Source organism: Melospiza georgiana, chromosome 1 (genome assembly GCF_028018845.1).
Source record: "Melospiza georgiana isolate bMelGeo1 chromosome 1, bMelGeo1.pri, whole genome shotgun sequence".
Classification (NCBI taxonomy): domain Eukaryota; kingdom Metazoa; phylum Chordata; class Aves; order Passeriformes; family Passerellidae; genus Melospiza; species Melospiza georgiana.
In genome coordinates, this window is record NC_080430.1 from 121,872,708 (window position 1) to 121,891,632 (window position 18,925).

Consider the following 18,925-nt stretch of genomic DNA (forward strand, 5'->3'; position numbering starts at 1 on the left):
GGCTTCAAACTGATCACATTTTTTAGGAAGGAAGTTCTCTACAATCTGAGTCAGAGGGAGTTTCTAGCATCTTATCACAGAAGCCACCATCATGTGCATGTGTGTCCCAAAACCTTCCCAACCAAACCTAATACAATGTTTCAGGTGGCAAAATTGTGAAGACATCAGCAGGAAGCATATTATGGCACCTGCAATAACAAGACACAAACAGCTTTCTATTTGGGAACCTTTCCTGAATTTAAGCATGCTTGGAGAGAATCAAGAACAATATTTTAAAACAAATATAAATAAGAAAACCAGGAAGGAACAGAATGGAAAACTTCAAAAAGATGATACCTACCACCAAATGTCTAGGTCTCAAATGTAATAAATGATGTTGCTTGTCAGGACAGGATCTTGAAATTAGCAGGCAGGAAAGGTGGAAACAGTTTGTGCATCCTTCTGTCCCCAGCTGTTTAGAAAGTTATCCCAGCAACTGGTATCATTAGCCTTTCTAACCTGTTAAGACAGAAGTAGCCCCCTCCCCTCTTTTTATTTGTAACTTTTAATGCATTATCAACAGATGAACACATTCATGTGAAAGGGCCCCCCCTTTTTTGTACATAAATGGCCAATCTTACATTGCTACCTTTTAAAAATAAACATTCCATTTGACATAACAAGGAGCCTTGAGACTTTTTCAAGATGCCACAGCCAAGTATCCTTTATTATATATACATCTTAGTAACAGTGCAATTTCTGCTATTAATATTCCAAAGACACCATATACAATCACTAATGACTTGTCTGGTTAAACAGCCTTTTTCCTTGTTTTTCTAAAGATGTCAGTCATTTGCTGCAGCACAGCACAGAACATGAAGCCTTCTATTTGTGTCCTCTTGCTTTCCTCACTGCCTGCAAGTCCCAACAATTCTTTAAGTGCATTCTAAAGCCACTTCTATGTATATATTTCAAAATTTATAGTAAAACAGAAGAAAATCATTAAGTAACATTAGATTTCTTCTCTAGCTCAGGAAGGTAATGAGACACCACCTCTTCATACCAGTTTCCTGCTGTCTTAGGTTCTCAGACCTCATGACAGGAAACTGTCATTTCACTTGAAGCAAAATGTGAGCATGTGAATTATCATTTTATCTTTGTCAAAAAAGCAGTGATAATTATGTTTTTATGCCTAACCATGGAAAAAGGTAACTATAAATTCATGGAACAGCTACAGGAAAACTAATTATTAATGGAAAGAAGTCCATTTGAAAATTGAGTAATTTTTTCAAAAGGAATTGAAGAAAAAATATTGTGGGAGGAACAGATAAAAAGTGTCTGGAAAAATGTAAGTTAATAGAAAATACAATGGGAAGGAAACCTAGCAGACCTCAGAAAGACCTCAAAATTACAATGCAAAAAAAGTTAAAAGTGAGCATGTGACACGATCTGGCCAAATTTCAGATCAATAAAGTTTGCAAGAAGCATCATTTTTACAGAAAGTAATTATTTCTCTTCTTCAGGGGCCTGTCTGCTACCTCAGAATATGATTTCAATTTTGAGTTGCTATTCCTGTTTTGGGTTGCTATCCTGTGAGTATTTTTGCTTTGGATTTGTCCCAGCTGATCAGAACAAATGCCATCAGCTTCATAAAATAATGTAAATTCTTAAGACAAGCCTTCAGTACCCAAACACATATGCATGTTTCACAAATGAGGGTACAGGATTGAATGGTCAAAGGTTTTCAAGGACATATATTTGTCCTCGACATATACCTGTCCTTGGTATTTTCAAACATCTCAGATCTGCTTTTGTTTTTTAAGGCTGAGTAATACTAGAAGAAATGTATATATCATCAAATGTCACACACTTTGAATAGACAAAGTAATGCAAATATTTATGTACTATTCTGCAAGTGGAAGGTCCACAGAGAACTGAACTTGCAGTTTAAATTAATCTCCGAACACATTTTAATACACTGTACAGTATTTTTCAACCAAATACAACCTTTTAGTTAAAATATTTCTACTTTAAGTAGATTAACACCAAAACTTCATATGGCATACATACATATGTCAATTTATACAGCTTTTTAATCACATTCTTGCAGAATCTTACAAAGAATTTAAGAGTCTGCTCCAACTCTGTGCATTTTTGACACTTGTTAGCTAAAATTAATGAATTCTTTGAATGAATTCCACAGAAATGGTGTTTCCACCAAAAAACCCCAAAAGTCTAGAATTACTTTCAGTGTTTGTTAAAACTTCTGCACTGAGCAACCAGCAAAGACAAGCACAGTCAGCTGAATTAGAAAAAGAATGTAAATCCTGGTATTACACCTGTTAGCAAAAATAACTTGGTTTTTTAGAATGTACAGGTAACTTATTAGAAAATCACTGTTTGAGAAGCACAAGCAGGTGAAACCAGGTTTAGAATAACATATTTTCTGGTTTTTTTCTAGAGATTTCTTTTATAGATGTGATTTATTTGGTTTATAATATTGCTTTAAGATATTACAATATTAAGTTTATAAGACCTTGCTATTTGTCTTTTGCCACCAATGATAAAACTCAGCACTTCATAACAAAGGTAGGATTCAATTCTTCACACTCATTCCATTTTATTAACTCAGTACCCACCAGGGTATTTTAAAATTCTAATAAAGTAGAATGTGAAAAACATCAGTTAATTTACTGCAACATTGCTTTAAAATTGTTGCCGCTTTTTAAAAAAACAAATAAAAATCAGTTTTTATTTTACATATAGTTGCAGCTCATTGTTATGATTTTTCATACAGCAACCATGCAGATCAAATACATTCCTGGACAATCTTGCCTAACTTATAAATTGTTTTTCCATCTGAAGCTGGGAGTTTCATCACGTACTGTTAAGAAAAAGAAACCAAATTAGTTAGAAACCAATACTTAGATTTTATTTATAAATATTAGATTATCCCACACCTAACCTGTACATGAATATAGATGTCTACACATGACATTTATTATTGAAACTAATGAAATACTGTCTTTCATGCCAGTGTTCAGTTTTAATTGAAGGTGATAAACATTAACTACTTCACAATGTAACCTAGCAGCATAAAGAGTGATTAATAAAAAGGTCTTAATAATCCTCTAGTTATTTAAAGTTTGGTATATTAAACTTTCTAGATATCAAAAAATCCGAGCTAGTAGAGTGCTTGTTGCATTTTCTGAAATTCATAACCTTTAGATGGAAAAAATCTGTGCTCTTAAATTAAGAATAGATAAATTATTTTTATCTCTTCATCAGCTATGAAGTGAAACAATGACCAAATTATTTATAACTAACCATGGGATAAAGCTTACATGTGTGCATTTTGCCACACTCCTGCTTACAAGACATTATTTTTGTTTTAAGTAAGAAGAGTAACATTTTTGTTGGAATTAAGAGGCAGTGTCACTCCCAATTGCAGTTATAAAAGTTATGTACCCACAAAATCTGCAATCCCTAGTACTGAGTGGGTAATTAATGACTGCAGCAGGCAGCATATGGCCATCATTTACAGTGAGTAACTCACTTGTAAGGCTGTAATATGCCTGTCACATTCATTATTGATACTGACAAGATGTTCCTTTGGAAAAACGTTTGGAGAAAATTAAGCAAGACAGTGTTATGTCTACAGCTCAAGTCCTCTGTAACGAGAATAAAACTTGAGATACTGCAAGGTCTTGGAATATGAGGAAAGGGCATCAAAGGATATTAAAATCAAACGAGCAAGTACCATGAGTACACAAGCATTTGTATGCTACATGCTCAGAATCAACAGAATCAGTCTTCCTTAAAGGATGCCCTTAATTTGAACTGAAAAATGGGTAAAGGTCACGTGATGTTAAGCATTTACCATAGGTCTGGGCCTAAGCTTGTATTCAAAAATTCAGCAACCCCAAGTGCTCTGATGAGATTGATTCTCACTTTTTCTGTGCCCCAAAATTCAAGTTTAAAAAACAAAACAAATGTCAAAGAGCACATCTTGTGCTTCTAGGAAAGCAAGGCACATCTGAATCAAGGGCCTCCAACTGGAGTAGGAGAGTCCCAATAATTATTCTGACTAGCATCTCCTCTAGTTATTTAAGCTTTCTAATAATTTCAAGTAGTGGATACCTTGTGAACAGATGCATGACTATATCTGCTCTCTCTTCAAAACTGAAATGTGATTTCTGAGAAAAACTGAGTTATTTTTGTTTGGTAAACATGAAAAGAGTGGTTTTGAGAAAACAAACCCTTAAGTCAGTAGCTCACTCAACCAGATTATTTCCTGGGCATTCAAAATGAAGACATTCTTGTAGGGAAGACTACCTTTAAACAAAAAGTTAATTTATCCACTATTTGATCTCAACAGAAAATGCTGTGGCTTGAATTACTTTGAGAGTGAAAAGAAGGGATAAACAATCAACAGCACCTCATGCCCTTGATGAATTGGGTGGAACAAAATTGGAGGAATGTACAAATCAATGATGTATGTTAATAACCAAGAATTGAGACAATATTTAAAAGCTGGTGCAGTAAGTACCATGCTGGTAAAGTTTCTATGGCATTCTGCACAAAATAAGCCCAAAGAGAACATTTTCTGAACTTCAGTGATGACTGTATTCATGTAACTCTAGCCTATTTTCCTTGAATAAAAAGCAGGTTGTTATTACTATTACAAAAATTCAGTCTCAATTGTTCAGTTAGTACCTAGTAGACATTCTATCACTAAGATAAACAGAGGGTCTAAGCTGAAAAAAATACACTAATTTCATGTTGTTATTCAGGTTGGTAAATGGTGAAAATCTGCAACAGCTTTAAATTCATGTAATTATTTACTTATAAATAGACAGTCCTGAGTGCAGTCATGTATTCTACAGGAAGAAATATTTTCCTAAGCTTTGGCTGAGTAACGTTTCCATATGCTCATGCCATTACAGAAACAATATTTCACCTTGTTCACTAAGACTAAAGGCACAATGTAAAAACACTAAACTAAATACAGCAGCTCTACTTAGGTACTGTACTAATCAGTAATTGCAAAAATTTAGACTGCATTATTTTAATCATCTCTGTAGCACATACACACAAAAATATGCAAAATATTTAGCACAGGCAGAAACTTAAATGTAAACCCATAAAATGCTACATTCATGCATATTTAGGTATGAATTTCAGAAAATACAAGAAGGTATTAATGCTAGCATTAGGAATGTATTCTATGGTATGTTTTAAATAAAAATTTAAAGGGATATGCATTGCAGTAATCTGAGCTCTAAGCATTCAAATACTTAGTAAAATATTTTCTAAAAGCTTGTGAATACTGTACAATCATTCTGCATACTACTGTACTTTAATTTGTCTAATGGACAGCTACTGCAAAAAACTGCATTTTTTTCCCCTAGAAAATAATGCACTAAAATAATATGAGAAATAATGCATAGAACATAAAAATAAAAATGACACTCCTTCCTCCCTTCATCCACAACTTACACACTTTTCCTTCTTTTTCCAGCTTTTTCAAGTGGACTAGGAGGTTATGTTCTGCTGCTGGAAGTAAATTCTCAGGGATTTCCTAATGGGAACAAAAAAATGCATTTTGTATTTGTTTAAATACTCATCAACTATTTTTTCAATATATGGAACCCATGGTTTATTGCCACAGATTTTCCTCTTCTGAATCAGTACGGGAACATTCAGTTAGTTATGTAACAACAGGAAGCTGAGTAAACCAATTTTACACCAGTTAAATGGGCAATCTAACAACACATTTTTGTTTATTTTGTTCGGTTTTTGCATTATACATTTGTGTGATGAAAACTTTGGCCAGCACTCCTCCTCTGAACTTGGTTTGCCCTGGGTTGTCAGTGTAGGTGAGTATTTTTAAAGACAAATTTATAATGCATTTCTCTACAGGTAACTATCTATTCTATTCCATGACAACATTTGCATAGCTTTAAATATCCTGTGGCAATTAGTATCTGTGTGTAAATAAAAAAAAAATGTAACAGCCTCAGAAGGACAAAATATCTCTTACAATTCTTTAATGCTCATTATGTAAAAAGCAGTAACACCTGTTGCCTAGAAAAGCTGTGGATGCCCCATCCCTAGAAGGGTTCAAGGACAAGGTGGATGGGGCTTTAGGCAACCTGGTCTTGTGGAAGGTGTCTCTGCCCATGGCAGGGGGGATGGACCTTTTAAGTCCCTTCCATCCCAAACCATTCTGTGACTGTATGATGTCTGCTAAAATCCTCCTCTCCAGCTCTACCATCTTAAAGGTAAAGCTCTCTTTTCCTCCTTTTTTGAAAATTAAAAAGTTCTTCAAATACTATGTATGGCAGGAAAAGTCACTAGCAAACTAGTTAAAAAATTGCGAACCTTAAGAATACTTTGAAAGCATATATTTTTTTTTGTATAAACTATATAACTATAACTATAAAGCTGTAATAGTACTGAAAAAATTCTTATACATTCTTATACAGGCAGAACAAGTGATTTGTGATTTACAGAAACAGAAGAATGGCTCTATACTTAAAACCTAGCTCATCAGGCAGGAGAACCGCAGAAGCTGAATGGCCATAGGTAAAGGTACATCAGCCCTGCAAAATGTTCACCACGATGCAGGCATTCTTTCGGAAACTAGGTATCAGCAGAACCATGAAAAATGAGCTGTGAAGCTGTTACAGACCAGCTCCCAAGCCACAGACATTGGCAACTTTGACATCTTCCTCCACAGCAGAAATACTGTATCTCTTATCTCTACTGGTTAGGAGGGTTACCCCACACCACAGGGAAAAATTGCAGAGGTTACATGAAGGATGATGAAGTAGCAACAAAGTATTGTTACACCAGTCTAAAGACACATACAAGCTATCCAACATCAGAGCTGCAATATCCTCCTTTGTGCTGTGGAACTGCAGCTCACCTGTAACCTCCTGCAGACTGATAAATCAGGAACTCCAAGTTTTCAACCATTCTTCAGGAGACCCCAAACACACTTTGGGAAATCCACAACCAACAGTCTTGTCATACTTTTCACTTTGAACCAAGCACTACAACTTAATATTTACTTAGTCTTACGAAACCGTGCCTAAGACTTGGATAGTTAAACAAGTTTCTAAGAAACATGTGGGCCTCACTCCAATTAAGTGCTTAAACAAGTGCTTAAAGGCACAGTTATAATTGAACCCTGAACAGGCAGAAATGTTTTTTATCCCTCTCAAAGAAACACCATGATTTTCACTCAAAGACCATTGCTGTTACATACAAGTTTTATGAACCTAACCTCAATTTTCTTTAGTTTGATCTAAAAACTTTTGATCAACAGTTACCTTGTATACCATCTGTACAAGCTCTGAGGATGTAAATGATTTCCCAGTATTCTTCTGGAAAACACTCAGAATTTGCTGTTCACGTGCAAGGCGGTGAGAAATGTAGTTTTGGATTCTAGTATTTGCATCACGTACTACTGGGCCATGACCTAAAAATCAAAACACATGTACCAGAGCACTATTACTTACATTTGTAATTAAGTATGCTATTGAATAATTGAAACATTCTTATGTAAACTCTAGTAGATTTAAAAGCCATGAGAAAAAGATCTGAATGTCCGTATTGCAGTCTGCATCTGCAAAGAATTAAGATGGAAAGGAAAAATTAGGATATTAGAAGTCTGAACGGGGAAAAGGGAATACTTCAGATGGAATAAAGAAAGCAAGGGAAGACTACTTTAGGCCATTCGAAAAAAGGAAAGGAGTTCACTGCTGAACAGATTTAAAAGATGAGATTTAGATACTGTATTATCTCTGTCTGCCTGTCTTCCTCTCCCCAAAGGATATTGACACTAATGATTTAAACTGATACTGGCCTTTGAACAATAATGGCGGCTGCAAAGGACTCAGGTACTACTGTACCTCTTGTCTTGTTGGGGCAAACATCAAGGTGACATCTTTAATTGTAACAGGTAATTTTCCCAAACAAATCTTCACACTAAGTTATGCCTTTAAAAACAGTTGTGAGTATGATTAAAAGAATGAATAGAGAACAAATAAGCGAGGCAGTTGGAGTGTGTCAGGGCAGGAAAAATAGAAAGCACAGGGAAAGTTATAGGTGGATCATTTAATGTCTGGCTGGTTAATAAACAAAACATATTTTTTCCTGGACTGACTGTAGCAGATCAGAAATGTTCAACTTACTTAAAGGTCTTTGAATCACATTATGAGAAGGCTTAATTGGTAAATCACTAAGCTTTATGAAAAATCAAATGCTCACAGTACATTAAAATGACAGAGAAAATATTGTTCAGCCACAAGAGTTACATTAATGGAAATTAAACTTATTGTGTTACTTATAGAGGAATTGACTTGCACGAACATTCATCACATGCTTTTTATAGCAAGGTTTCCTATTTCTTTGCCTGTACAACTCACCTGAAGTAGCAGCAGCAACTTCCAGCTCTGCCCTCTGAGTGCAAAGTCTAAGTAATTTATAAAATTAGTAGAAAAGAAACTACTGTAAAAAACAACAGCTTTCTTTTAGAAGTTATTTGGTATCATCAAAATCAGCTTCTTTTGAGGTTCTCTAACTATTAAAAGAATCACTGTATTCTTTACTTGTACTTTTGGGTTTATTGATTAAATGGGTTTTTAATTTTTAAGCTTTTAAGATCAAAGCTTATTTTGCCTGACAACAGACAGCATATAGAAAAAGAGCAACTGATTTTTCATGGTTTGAACTAAAGTGTCAAAGGAATCTATCCTTCTGTAAGTCAAAATATTTATACATCTCAACTTACTCACTTCAGCATGTTTGAAATTACTAAGTATACATTGAAACTCACCTTGTTTAAGTAAGTATTATAAATACAAGATATGTAATGTGTAAACATAAAGCTATACTGGCATATGCATTTATATTTAATGATTTCAAACATATTTAATATGAAGCTATTTTCCTTGCAAAATAAATTACAAGTATAACAGTATCTCTACTGTTACCATTTATGCACTCAAAACTTAAAACAAATTTCAGAGAAATATAGATATACATAGTAATATATACAAAGCAGAGACTGTAATGTTAACGGTCGATTCTCTTGCATTCTCTAATGACAGAAGTCTCACTGAAGTAATCAAAATTAAGGGTTGCACATGGAATCCCAAGGCATCCTTAAAACCTGGCCCTACTCTTCCAAGTGATTTAATTGACTTAGACTACAAGACCAATGCCAGAACCTGAAATGGAACCCACATTTTGCAAAGTTAAAGGGACTTCATCTCCATTACATCATCTGATCTGCAGCTATTGTGTATGCATATATGTACATTAAAATGATCTCAGAAAGCTTGGAACTAAATCCAGATGTGGGACTTTCCCATCCATTATTTTTCAGAGACAGCAGTAGTTATTTATTTATTGACAAATAAATGGATTAATAGCTGAATAAAAGTAAAATGTTTCTGAGCATATGAAAAGCACTCTCAAAATATGAGTGTCTTTCCATTAATTCAGCTTTAATTTCAGACAGATTCATATTATTTCCTCATAACACATTGTGAAGTGTGAGATTCTCTTACTTTAAATTACAGCACAAAGGACAGAAGTGAAGGAAACAACTGGCTCATTAAATCTTCCACAAATTCCTAATTTTGGCACCATTTTTTTCTGTATTACCAAGGAAAATTGTCTATTATTACAGGATGGGGAGCCCTCTGCTGACTAAAATGCCCTTTTCTTGTTCCAAGGATTCTCATCAAATATTTCCTGTAATTAGATACCATGAGTGCTGTGTCTAAGTCATTCCCACATTAAATTAAAAAAGAAACATAGAAGGGGAAGGATTGACAAAATTCACCTACTCTCAGATAGCCAGCAGCCAGTTTGTTACAAAAATTCGTGCAATTCTGAGGCTACCACATGAGTGCTGAAGCACTGGTGGAGGAAACAGTTCAAGAATTAAGAAGACCTAATACTGTAGCACAGAGTGATTGACTTACATAGAATATATTGATAAAGGAAACTACTTCTGCTGTAATTATAGTCAACAGTATCACCAATTGTTCTGATTGTGCAACAGCACTTTTTGCACAGCTGCACGTACATTTTGTGGTGCATGGATGAAAAAAGAAAGTCAGTTCCAAGCCATCTCAATACTTAGCTTTCATTACTGAAAATACATGATGTCAGACTGGCTTCCTAACTGCAAGTTAAAACAGTAGCAAACACTTCCAAATAAAGAGCACAGATGTTCAGCCCTGGTGAATTTGTAATCTAGATCCAAAACCATTAAGAACAGAGCAAAATACAACAGATAAAACTGTTAAACCAAACAGAACTTGACATATATGGGGTTTTGGAAGGCTCCTTCAGTTAGAGGAGCAGACTGCATTTTGCAGGTATTAAGAAAAAAATAAAAACATTTGGTTCAGATTCTAGAGGCTAAAAAATTGTTAGCTTTAATGGTTAGTTAAGTCAGTTAAGTCAATATATATGACCAAGTCACTATTCTGTCTACATCAACCTCCACATCTATGGAATATGTAAGAATGCTTTTCTTAAACAGCATTTTTTTCTGACATCTTAAAGGACACATACTTCAAAAGAAGGCTATTTTAAGAGTGAACACAAGAGAGTAGGCTAAACGTAGATGGCTAATGGAAAAAGGCACAACTGAGAACATAGATACAGTAGCTTGGAATGACAAGTTGAAGATGAAACAGAAAAAGTCAGAAAAAAATCCTGAGATGTAGCTCTGAAAAAGCAAATGAGGAGCTTAAAGTGTAGTTACATAATGAATTCTTAAAATGTAGTCTTGTCAAACAGACATATGGTATATATGAAAAGTGAATGCATTCCCAATGTTTGAATGAGAGAGAGGAAAAGAATTAAAGAAAATCCATATGAATGAACAGACAACTTATTTTTAGAACATTCTGGCCTCCTGGTTCTTGTTCAAATTGTACCTAAATCATTTACTAAGATTACCACTTTAAAGTTCTGCAGCTTTCCAAGATGAATTTGTGATTAATCTGTACTGCAAGGGACACACAACTCTCAAAAAACGTTACTAGGTTACTCACACTGACAGTGTATGTGGGGATGAAAAGGAACAAAAGAACAACTATTATTTTTTCTTCCAGGATAACATTCAAGCACAGGGATAGAGTAATATAAGAAAATGAAATCTGCTGTATGATTCCACCAATGAAAGATTATGGCCCCTGGAGTCTTTGGGCACAGAAAGACAAGACCCACCCTGAAATAGAGAAATGTAAGAAAGGAAGATACCTATCACTGAAAATTTTCAAGTTTTGCAAACCACCATGACAAAGTCAGCTTAGCTTACTCTTTATTAAATTGAATTGTCATACCAGAAGTGATGTTTGATTGTAATAATGGTTCTCAAATTCTTAGAGGAGATTTTTACAAAATTACACAGTTAAAAGGAGCAGTTAAAACTAAAGCCACTTACCTGGATAAATCAAATCTGGTTTCATTTCTAACAACTTTTTCAAAGTCTTCATGTAATCAGACAGATCTTCTATTACTGTTGTTCCTTCTCCTAGGATACAGTCACCTGAAAATACAGCATTTTCTTCTTCTAGATGTAAAATCATATGATCATCAGTGTGTCCTGGTGTATACAAAACTCTGTTCAAAGAACAAAAAATGTGTATGTTTTTCATACAGCATATATACTTCATTTTTGAAGCCAGAACAAATTATGGTAAAATAATACACTTGGCAAAGCAGCCCATAACATGAACAAGAAAAAACTGACCAAAAAACACTGAAAAGTTGATGTAAACAAGTATCACTTTGTCTAATCCCAATCCATTTTCTTACACCATCTAAAGAACACCAATCATCTCTAGCATGCTTTTACTTACATGACACACCATAAAAGAAGGGCACTAAAGGAGCTGACTAGCCATGCATTAATTCTGTTATAGAGGGCATTATTCTGAAGCTTTAAAAAAATCAAATTGACCTTTTTTCCAGACTGAAACACTTGAAGTTCTTGACATACACGCTGTACTTTGGAAGGAGAGTAAGGATGATATCTTTCATTTAGAAATTAGCTACAAACTTCTGAACCCCACCCAGATAAAGTTCAGCCTCCAAAAATGTATTTTTCCTTGAAAGTCCCATAGCACAGTGGAGCACAGCTGTAAAATACAGAGAACCTTGCTCTCTCAGCTCTTCTATGTGCAGGTCATTAAACACCTGCATGGTAAGGATTAAGGACCCACAGCTTGGACAAGCAGTGTATGCATGCACCAAAGGGACAGTGGGCATGTATATAGTATATGGTAACCTGAGCTGCCAAGGAGCTGCATTGGGGTGGCCTTTCATGATGATTTCTGAAAAGCAGAAGGACCTTATGCTGAGGCTGATGCAGATTGAAAATAACACAACTCCAACCAGCATCGTTGCTGATATTCATTAGGACCTTCTTGCTAATGGCAGATGCATCAAAGCAGTGATCAGGAACTGACGGAGCTGGTGCAAGGGTGGTGTAAAGGGCAAGGCTAAACAGCTCCCAGCCAAGCTGCTGCAAGTGTGGGAGACCACAAGTGCAGCATCATCTGCTGCAATGACTTCCAGCTCCTGCTGAATACTGAGCTCGGGAGAAAGCAGGTGAGCCATCGCCCTGTGGAGGCAACACCAAAATCAAGCTGATGGGCTCACCTTTGGGACATGGTATCCTTCAGTTCTTGATGAAATTTCACCAGGAAGCCAAACCACTAACATAAAAAAATAGCAGAAAGAGAACACCAGACAGTGTGTGGAGAGGTGCTACCAGAGAGCTGCTGCTTGCTGTGGCACACCTTGAAAACGTGACAGTTGTTAACTAAAATTTAACATGCAGATACTGCAGTTTTGGAACCAGTGGTTACTGAATTAATCCAGGTGAGAATACCTGTTTTTAATCAGCCATAAAGTTAGGCTGCATTAGCCCTGTTACAACCCACCCATAGGGGCTGTGATGTTATAAATTCTCCTCAGGATCAACAAGAACACCAGACTATGTGTCTGGGAACTCCCATGCTTTCTGGTATAAACAAGCCCACTGTTTGGTCTCAGAAGTGCTGGCTAAGAAGCCCTTCACTTCGAGGACGCACTTCAACGAGCTCCCAAATGTCGCAACAGACTTCTCCCAGGTATTGGCTACAAGCCCTGTATTTACAACACCCCTCAACAAGCTCCCAACTCCCACACCAGCACAGCCAGCCTGTTTGAGCCCTCCTGGCTCCAAGCTGGGGTGGGGAACTGGTGGAGGCACTGTGAATCTGAAGGCAGAAAAGGCAGTTGGCTCAGGACCATGCTGCTCCCCCTCCAGGGGACTCTTCCTGCCAATCACATCTTCCCTGTCACATGTCAGAATGTCTGAGACAAAACATGCCTCTGCCTGGTCCTCCACAATCCCAAACTTCAAAATGTGCTAATCCTTGACTCACTTGGATTGAAATAAAAAAAAATTATTTTCCATCTCCAAATTTTTGTCCAAACATGGGCCACTTAGGGCAGTGAAAGGTCTTCAGTATGCAATGTAAAATGCTTTTTACTTCTATTTTTATACTAATAAAATAAAATGCTTTTGGACAAAACATACCCCTTTTCTTTTTAAATGTTTTTTCCTTGCAATCAACCAAGTGACATAGTCTACAAGTGGGATATAGTTCTCATCTAAAATGAGGAAAACAAGCAAACTTTGTCCTTATAAGAATAATGCCTTGTTAGTGAAAGGAGTCTGAAAACAGAATGGTCAGACCTTTTTATTGTGTGTGTGCTTCCATGAGGCACAGTAGCTTTCTGTTTCACACTCATTCAGACTAACATTACAGACAGTACACGCCATGCAAAGAAGTCTTCCAAAACTAGCACCCTACAAGAACCTCACAGGTTCAAGGTCTAAAATGTAACATTTTAAGTATTAAATGTTTTAGAGTCTCCTAGAGATGTATTTTTAAAGTAAAAAGAAAGGCATGCTAAATAATCCAGCCAGACTACTACAGACTTCCACAATTTAAAAAGTAACTAATTATGTAAGAGCGATGAGAAAATATGTAAAATCCTATTTGATTTTCCTGCAGAAAGTGTTTTTCTAGGGAAATATTTTCAATTTCTCTGCTGAGTCCAAAGACAAAATCCAAAGGCTAATTTCTGATAATTCTCATTCATAAAAACAGTGTCTTTGTATTAACATATCTTGCTGGATCATGATAGGAAGTCTACATGCATAAGTGCTGAAAAGATTAGATGTATGGATTGACAGTCATTAGAAACCAGGATACACGTACATGTCAGAATTCTGAAGAAAAAAGAACTTGAAGAAATTCATGGTTACCTGAGTGTGGCTCCCTCTGTCTCTACCACATCTCCATCTTTAAGATAAAAATATTTATGTCCTCCTTCTATAGTTTCTTCACAGTGAGGGACACGAGGGAGCTTACTTATGCGGTATTCCGAGTCTGATATGTAAGGAAAGCAAGAAAAATGATGTTTTGAGTTTGTCACTAACAAAGGTAATTCCACAGACAGGTTACTTTTTGAATAAGTACTATTAATTATCACACTGTATGAATAGAAAACTAGAAACAACTAATTCTGTAAAGTAACTTTGTATTGGTAGAGCAGCCTTATTCCAGAGCCAAAACCACTAAACAGTGAAAGCCACTGATCCTGAATACAGCACTCTGTACCAGTGACAGATTTGAAGTTGGAAAAACCATAAATGAAATAATAAAGATCAGTAATTATTATATTTCACAAATATTTCTTCTTGACTCATGAGCCAACTCCTCTAAGTTTTTACAATGCCACTAAGATTTTGGCCCTCATATTTTGCTTTATGAGTCACAGAAGCATCACTCAACATTTGTCTAAAATTGCATGAAGACTTTTTGACCTGCAACTTCTCTCAGCTTTTGTCATTCTGAACAGTGCACAAAATGCAAACACCTTGGCTGGAACAGCTACAGACAGCAACCCAGAAAGGCATTCATATCCCTTGCTAGTCTTTACAACCACACTGATAGGCTGGCAAGCCCAAAATCCTCACCAAGACACCAATTGTTTTCAGTAGTGCCCAGGCCTCATTGCAGATAAGCACCTGGCAACTTTACAAAATTAAGCCTGTGACAAAGCTCGTGACAAAGTCCAACAATGTTAAGAATTACCACATTATCCATACTGCTTATTCTCTTCTCAGATGACAACACAGAAATGTCTCTTACTGTTTATCAACATGGAATACAAATTTTTAGGTCAGACTTTACTTGCGCACTGCTCTACTGCTTTCCCCTCATGCTCTGAGGTCTATGAATTTGTCAGCAACTACTAATGGGCTCCTCTAAGGAATCCCAAAGTTATGTATGCTTCTTTTAACAATTCAAGCTATTTGTTTTTACAAAAGTGAAAATAACAATAAATTTATCATTGCTGTCCAAGTAAAACAGAAGCAGTATCAAGTTTTTCTCACATCTCTTAGTACCATGCTGATAATATCTAGGTTTTCATTATTCACACATAAGAAAAATTCACTATGAAAGTATGCATAGGTATTGAAGAAAACCTGCAGTACTACAACTATTACAATTCAGATTATTCATTGCTCTCAATCTACACACTGCACCAGAATCATGAAATTGCATATAGTTTATACAGCAATTCCAGAATAATAATCTAGTTGATTTGCACAGAAGCATTCAGTTAATGTTTTTCTTGCCATGTATTTAACATTTTAAGCAATATCTGAAACTTCTGGCCTACCACTTGGAATGTCTTTGCAGATATCAGGTATTCCACCAGTATGATCACGATGCCAGTGTGTCACTAAAATTTCTTGGATGGAGATGTTGAACTCTGACAGTGCTTGCTTTAAACAGCTGATATATTCAGGAATAGCTGGCTCTCCAGTGTCAATAAGGACTCTTCTACACATGGATCACACAAAAGGGAGGGAGAGACACACCAGAGAATAAAGAGTGTTCATGTAACAGCCAAGTCATATTAATAAAATAAGCCAACAGACAGAAATTTAGCAATAATGTATGTCTCCATATCCAGACAACACCTTTTGCCTCCTGGCATTCCACCCGCGCAGCATAACAATTTAAAAAGTGGAAAAAGTACTAAATGTAGGCCACACCTTTCCAACTCCGCGACAAGTGGCAGAAGCCACCGTTTAGTACCTGAGGTACACACCCGCTTCCCTCACCGAATTCCTGGCCTCGGCCCAAGGGTGGCACGGACCAGACTCCATATCCCACCCGCCCAAGCCGCCTCCCAGCACTAGCTCCTTCAAGGTAACGCTGTACGGTTTCTTTCCTCTTTTTAGCGCTGACTAAGGGATTTGGGAACAGGCCGCTAGCGGCCTCTCGAGCTGGAGGCAGCGCAGGGCCCCGGGGCAGCCGCGCCCTGCCCCGCTCTCCGAGCCGGCTCGGTACCTGCGCCCGGAGCCCACCAGGTAGGTGTTGGTGCCCTGCAGGGTCATGGGCCCCGGGTTGCAGCCCAGCACCCGCACCACCCGCGACGAGAGCCGCTCGATGCGTGGCAGCAGCGACACCATCTCTGCAGGGAACTGCCCCGAACCACCGGCTCCGCTTCCCTCACGACGCCGCAGGACGGAAGCCTCAATGGCAGGACGGAAGCCTCAATGGCAGGACGGAAGCCTCTGTGGCCGTGCTCCGCCCCCGGGGCCCGGCTGCAGCGCCTCCCGCCCGCCTGTGGGGCGGTTCCTTCCGTTCCCCGGCGGGCCGGGCCGGGTCGGGTGTGCGGTAAAGCTCGGCTGCTAACGGTAGACCCTGTGGCGATGCTGTCGGATAAAGTTTTCCGGTGTGGAGGAGGCCAGTTCTCGGTGGAATTCAGTTTTCCGTGCCGGCTAGGTGCCTCTCTGCTGCCCAGTGAGAGAGGCACGTCCGTTCCCTGCCGGGTTTTCTAGAGAAATTTGTTGTAAGAGACAGATGCACCTTCTCTGTATCCCAGGAACGCGCCTACTTACAGGAGATGCAGGAACTGCGTATGCTCCCGCACGGCACATAGGAGTTATATAGGATTTAGCATTTTTAATAAAACTGGAGAGCGCTGGAGAGTGTCCGGCAAAGGGCCTTAAGGGACTGGAGCATCTCTTTAGTGAGGAAAAGCTGAGAGAGCTGGGGCTGTCCAGCCTGGAGAAGAACAGGCTCAAGAAAATCTCATTTAAAAAAAACAAACCCCCCCCCCCCCAAAAAAATACAAAACAAACAAACAAAAAACCCTCCAAAACACACCCACAAAAAACCAAAAAAAACCAAAAAAAACCAAAAAACCCAAAAAAACCCCCAAAAATCCCCCAAAAAACCTTAAAAAACCATGTCTAAAAGCTAATAAAACAATCTCTAAAAACCTGAAGAGGAGGTGTGTAGTGGGCAGAGCCAGGCTCTGTCACTGCGCAATTGCCTCAGGTCCTGTCATGGTGCCCAGTGCCAGCACCAGAGGCGATGGGCACAAATGGGAACACGGGGTGTTCATTCTGAGCATCAGGGAACACTTTTCACTGTGTGGGTGACCAAGAGCTGGCACAGGGGGGTTGTGGAGTTTGCATCCTTGGTGATGCTCAAAACTCATCTGGACACGGTCCTGGACATCTGGCTCTAGGTGGCCCTGCTTGAGCTGTGGGCTTCAAACATGAACTCCAGTGGTCCCTGTCCAGCTCAGCCATTCTGTGCTTTTGTGAAATTGTGTCACTGTCATCCACATAGAAATAATGTGTTTGCAAGCAGCATTCATTGTAGATCCTGCAAGGTGCTGAGATTTACCTGCTTGACTTTGCACGGTCTCCTCTGAAACCCCTGCTTAATTGCCTTTCAAGTGACATTGTTAAAGAAAATAGGGCAGACTTGTTCTCTCCTTAAACTACATATAAATGAAGAATAAACATAATTTAACCTGAAATAAAAGCAGGTGATATTACTGCAGTGACACAAGTTTGCTAATATTAGAATTTCAAATATTATCTGATTGTTTTATACGTACATAGAATCTCATGTGGTACCTGTTATAAGATGATCATAGCAATATAAAACCACAGCCAGGAACTGTACCACTGATGCTGATAATCAGTATATTTAGGCTTTCAAGCAATTTCCTGGATTTTTCTGATAAGTCTTTACTTATTTGAGATATAAACCCATTACATTATTTTTTTTTATTTTCATGCTCATTAAAGCATGAACTACAGGCAACAGAAGGGATGTTTCAGGTCAAAGGAAAGAGGCTTTTATGTGTGCAGGGATGTTGTTGAAATAATCAAAAAAGCCCCATACACAATATTCTACTCTCTCCATATAATTTGCTGTATGCTCTTTTGTAAGAAACTGTGACTAGACTTGAATTTACCTAATCCTGAGCTACCCTCTTATGCTATTTTTGTAGCATATTTGTATAGCTATTAGTACATTCAACCTATTTTCAGTCTTCAGGTAAAGTTTAGTTTGGTCATTAGAAAAAGCTACTACCTAAGCCAAGTTGTATATTTAAATGGTTTTCTATTTTTAAGAAAGTTTTGAATGTTTAGAGAGGGTTTCCAAAATTATATTATTTTATATGTCATTGACAATTCAGTTAGGTAGCATTATTTTTAACATGACAAGACCTTTTTTGTTTCCCCCCCTCAAATTAAGAAATGTTTGGGGAGCTGTAGACTTGTTCTCCAGGGAATACTTGTTGCTCCTCTTGCTGTCCTGTAGTAAAGCATTTTCTGATGTTAGGCAGGAGCTGTGAATTTGTTTTATCTGTAGGTGGCAGCAATGGTGCCTTTGGAGAATGAAGCACAGGTTCTTTGATCATCTCCATTTCCTGCACAAGCCCATCTGTTAAAAAAATCTCTTGTTTCTCTTATAATACAGAGGTTAATAGGCATGTAGTGAAAGTCCTGCTATTATGCTCTGATGGGATA

At 37.5% G+C, this 18,925-nt stretch overlaps 1 protein-coding gene across 2 annotated transcripts; it reads right to left on the reverse strand.

The window, feature by feature from the left end:
• Positions 1-692: 692 nt before the first annotated feature.
• LACTB2 (lactamase beta 2) lies at positions 693-16,664 on the reverse strand. Of its 2 annotated transcripts, XM_058024808.1 has the most exons (8): positions 16,437-16,664; positions 15,760-15,923; positions 14,336-14,459; positions 11,456-11,634; positions 7,317-7,465; positions 5,483-5,560; positions 2,797-2,863; positions 693-1,986 (listed from the first exon to the last, which is right to left on the reverse strand). In XM_058024808.1, the coding sequence occupies exons 1-8, from the start codon at positions 16,556-16,558 to the stop codon at positions 1,877-1,879; spliced, it is 993 nt and encodes a 330-aa protein (XP_057880791.1). In that variant the 5' UTR covers positions 16,559-16,664; the 3' UTR covers positions 693-1,876. The 2 variants fall into 2 exon arrangements, with proteins under 2 accessions (XP_057880791.1, XP_057880783.1); XM_058024800.1 differs by having other exon boundaries at positions 1,874-2,863; positions 5,479-5,560.
• Between the last annotated feature and the right edge of the window lie 2,261 nt (positions 16,665-18,925).

What these genes read in the sequence shown, in the direction of transcription:
- LACTB2 (XM_058024808.1), bottom strand. Translation starts at nt 16,558, where the DNA reads ATGGTGTCGCTGCTGCCACGCATCGAGCGGCTCTCGTCGCGGGTGGTG. An exon ending in ACCAGATTTGATTTATCCAG is followed by an intron (nt 7,466 to 11,455) that starts GTAAGTGGCTTT and finishes TTTGATTTTTAG; the next exon opens with GTCATGGCCCAGTAGTACGT. An exon ending in AGCTGGAAAAAGAAGGAAAA is followed by an intron (nt 2,864 to 5,482) that starts GTGTGTAAGTTG and finishes TTTTCTTAACAG; the next exon opens with TACGTGATGAAACTCCCAGC.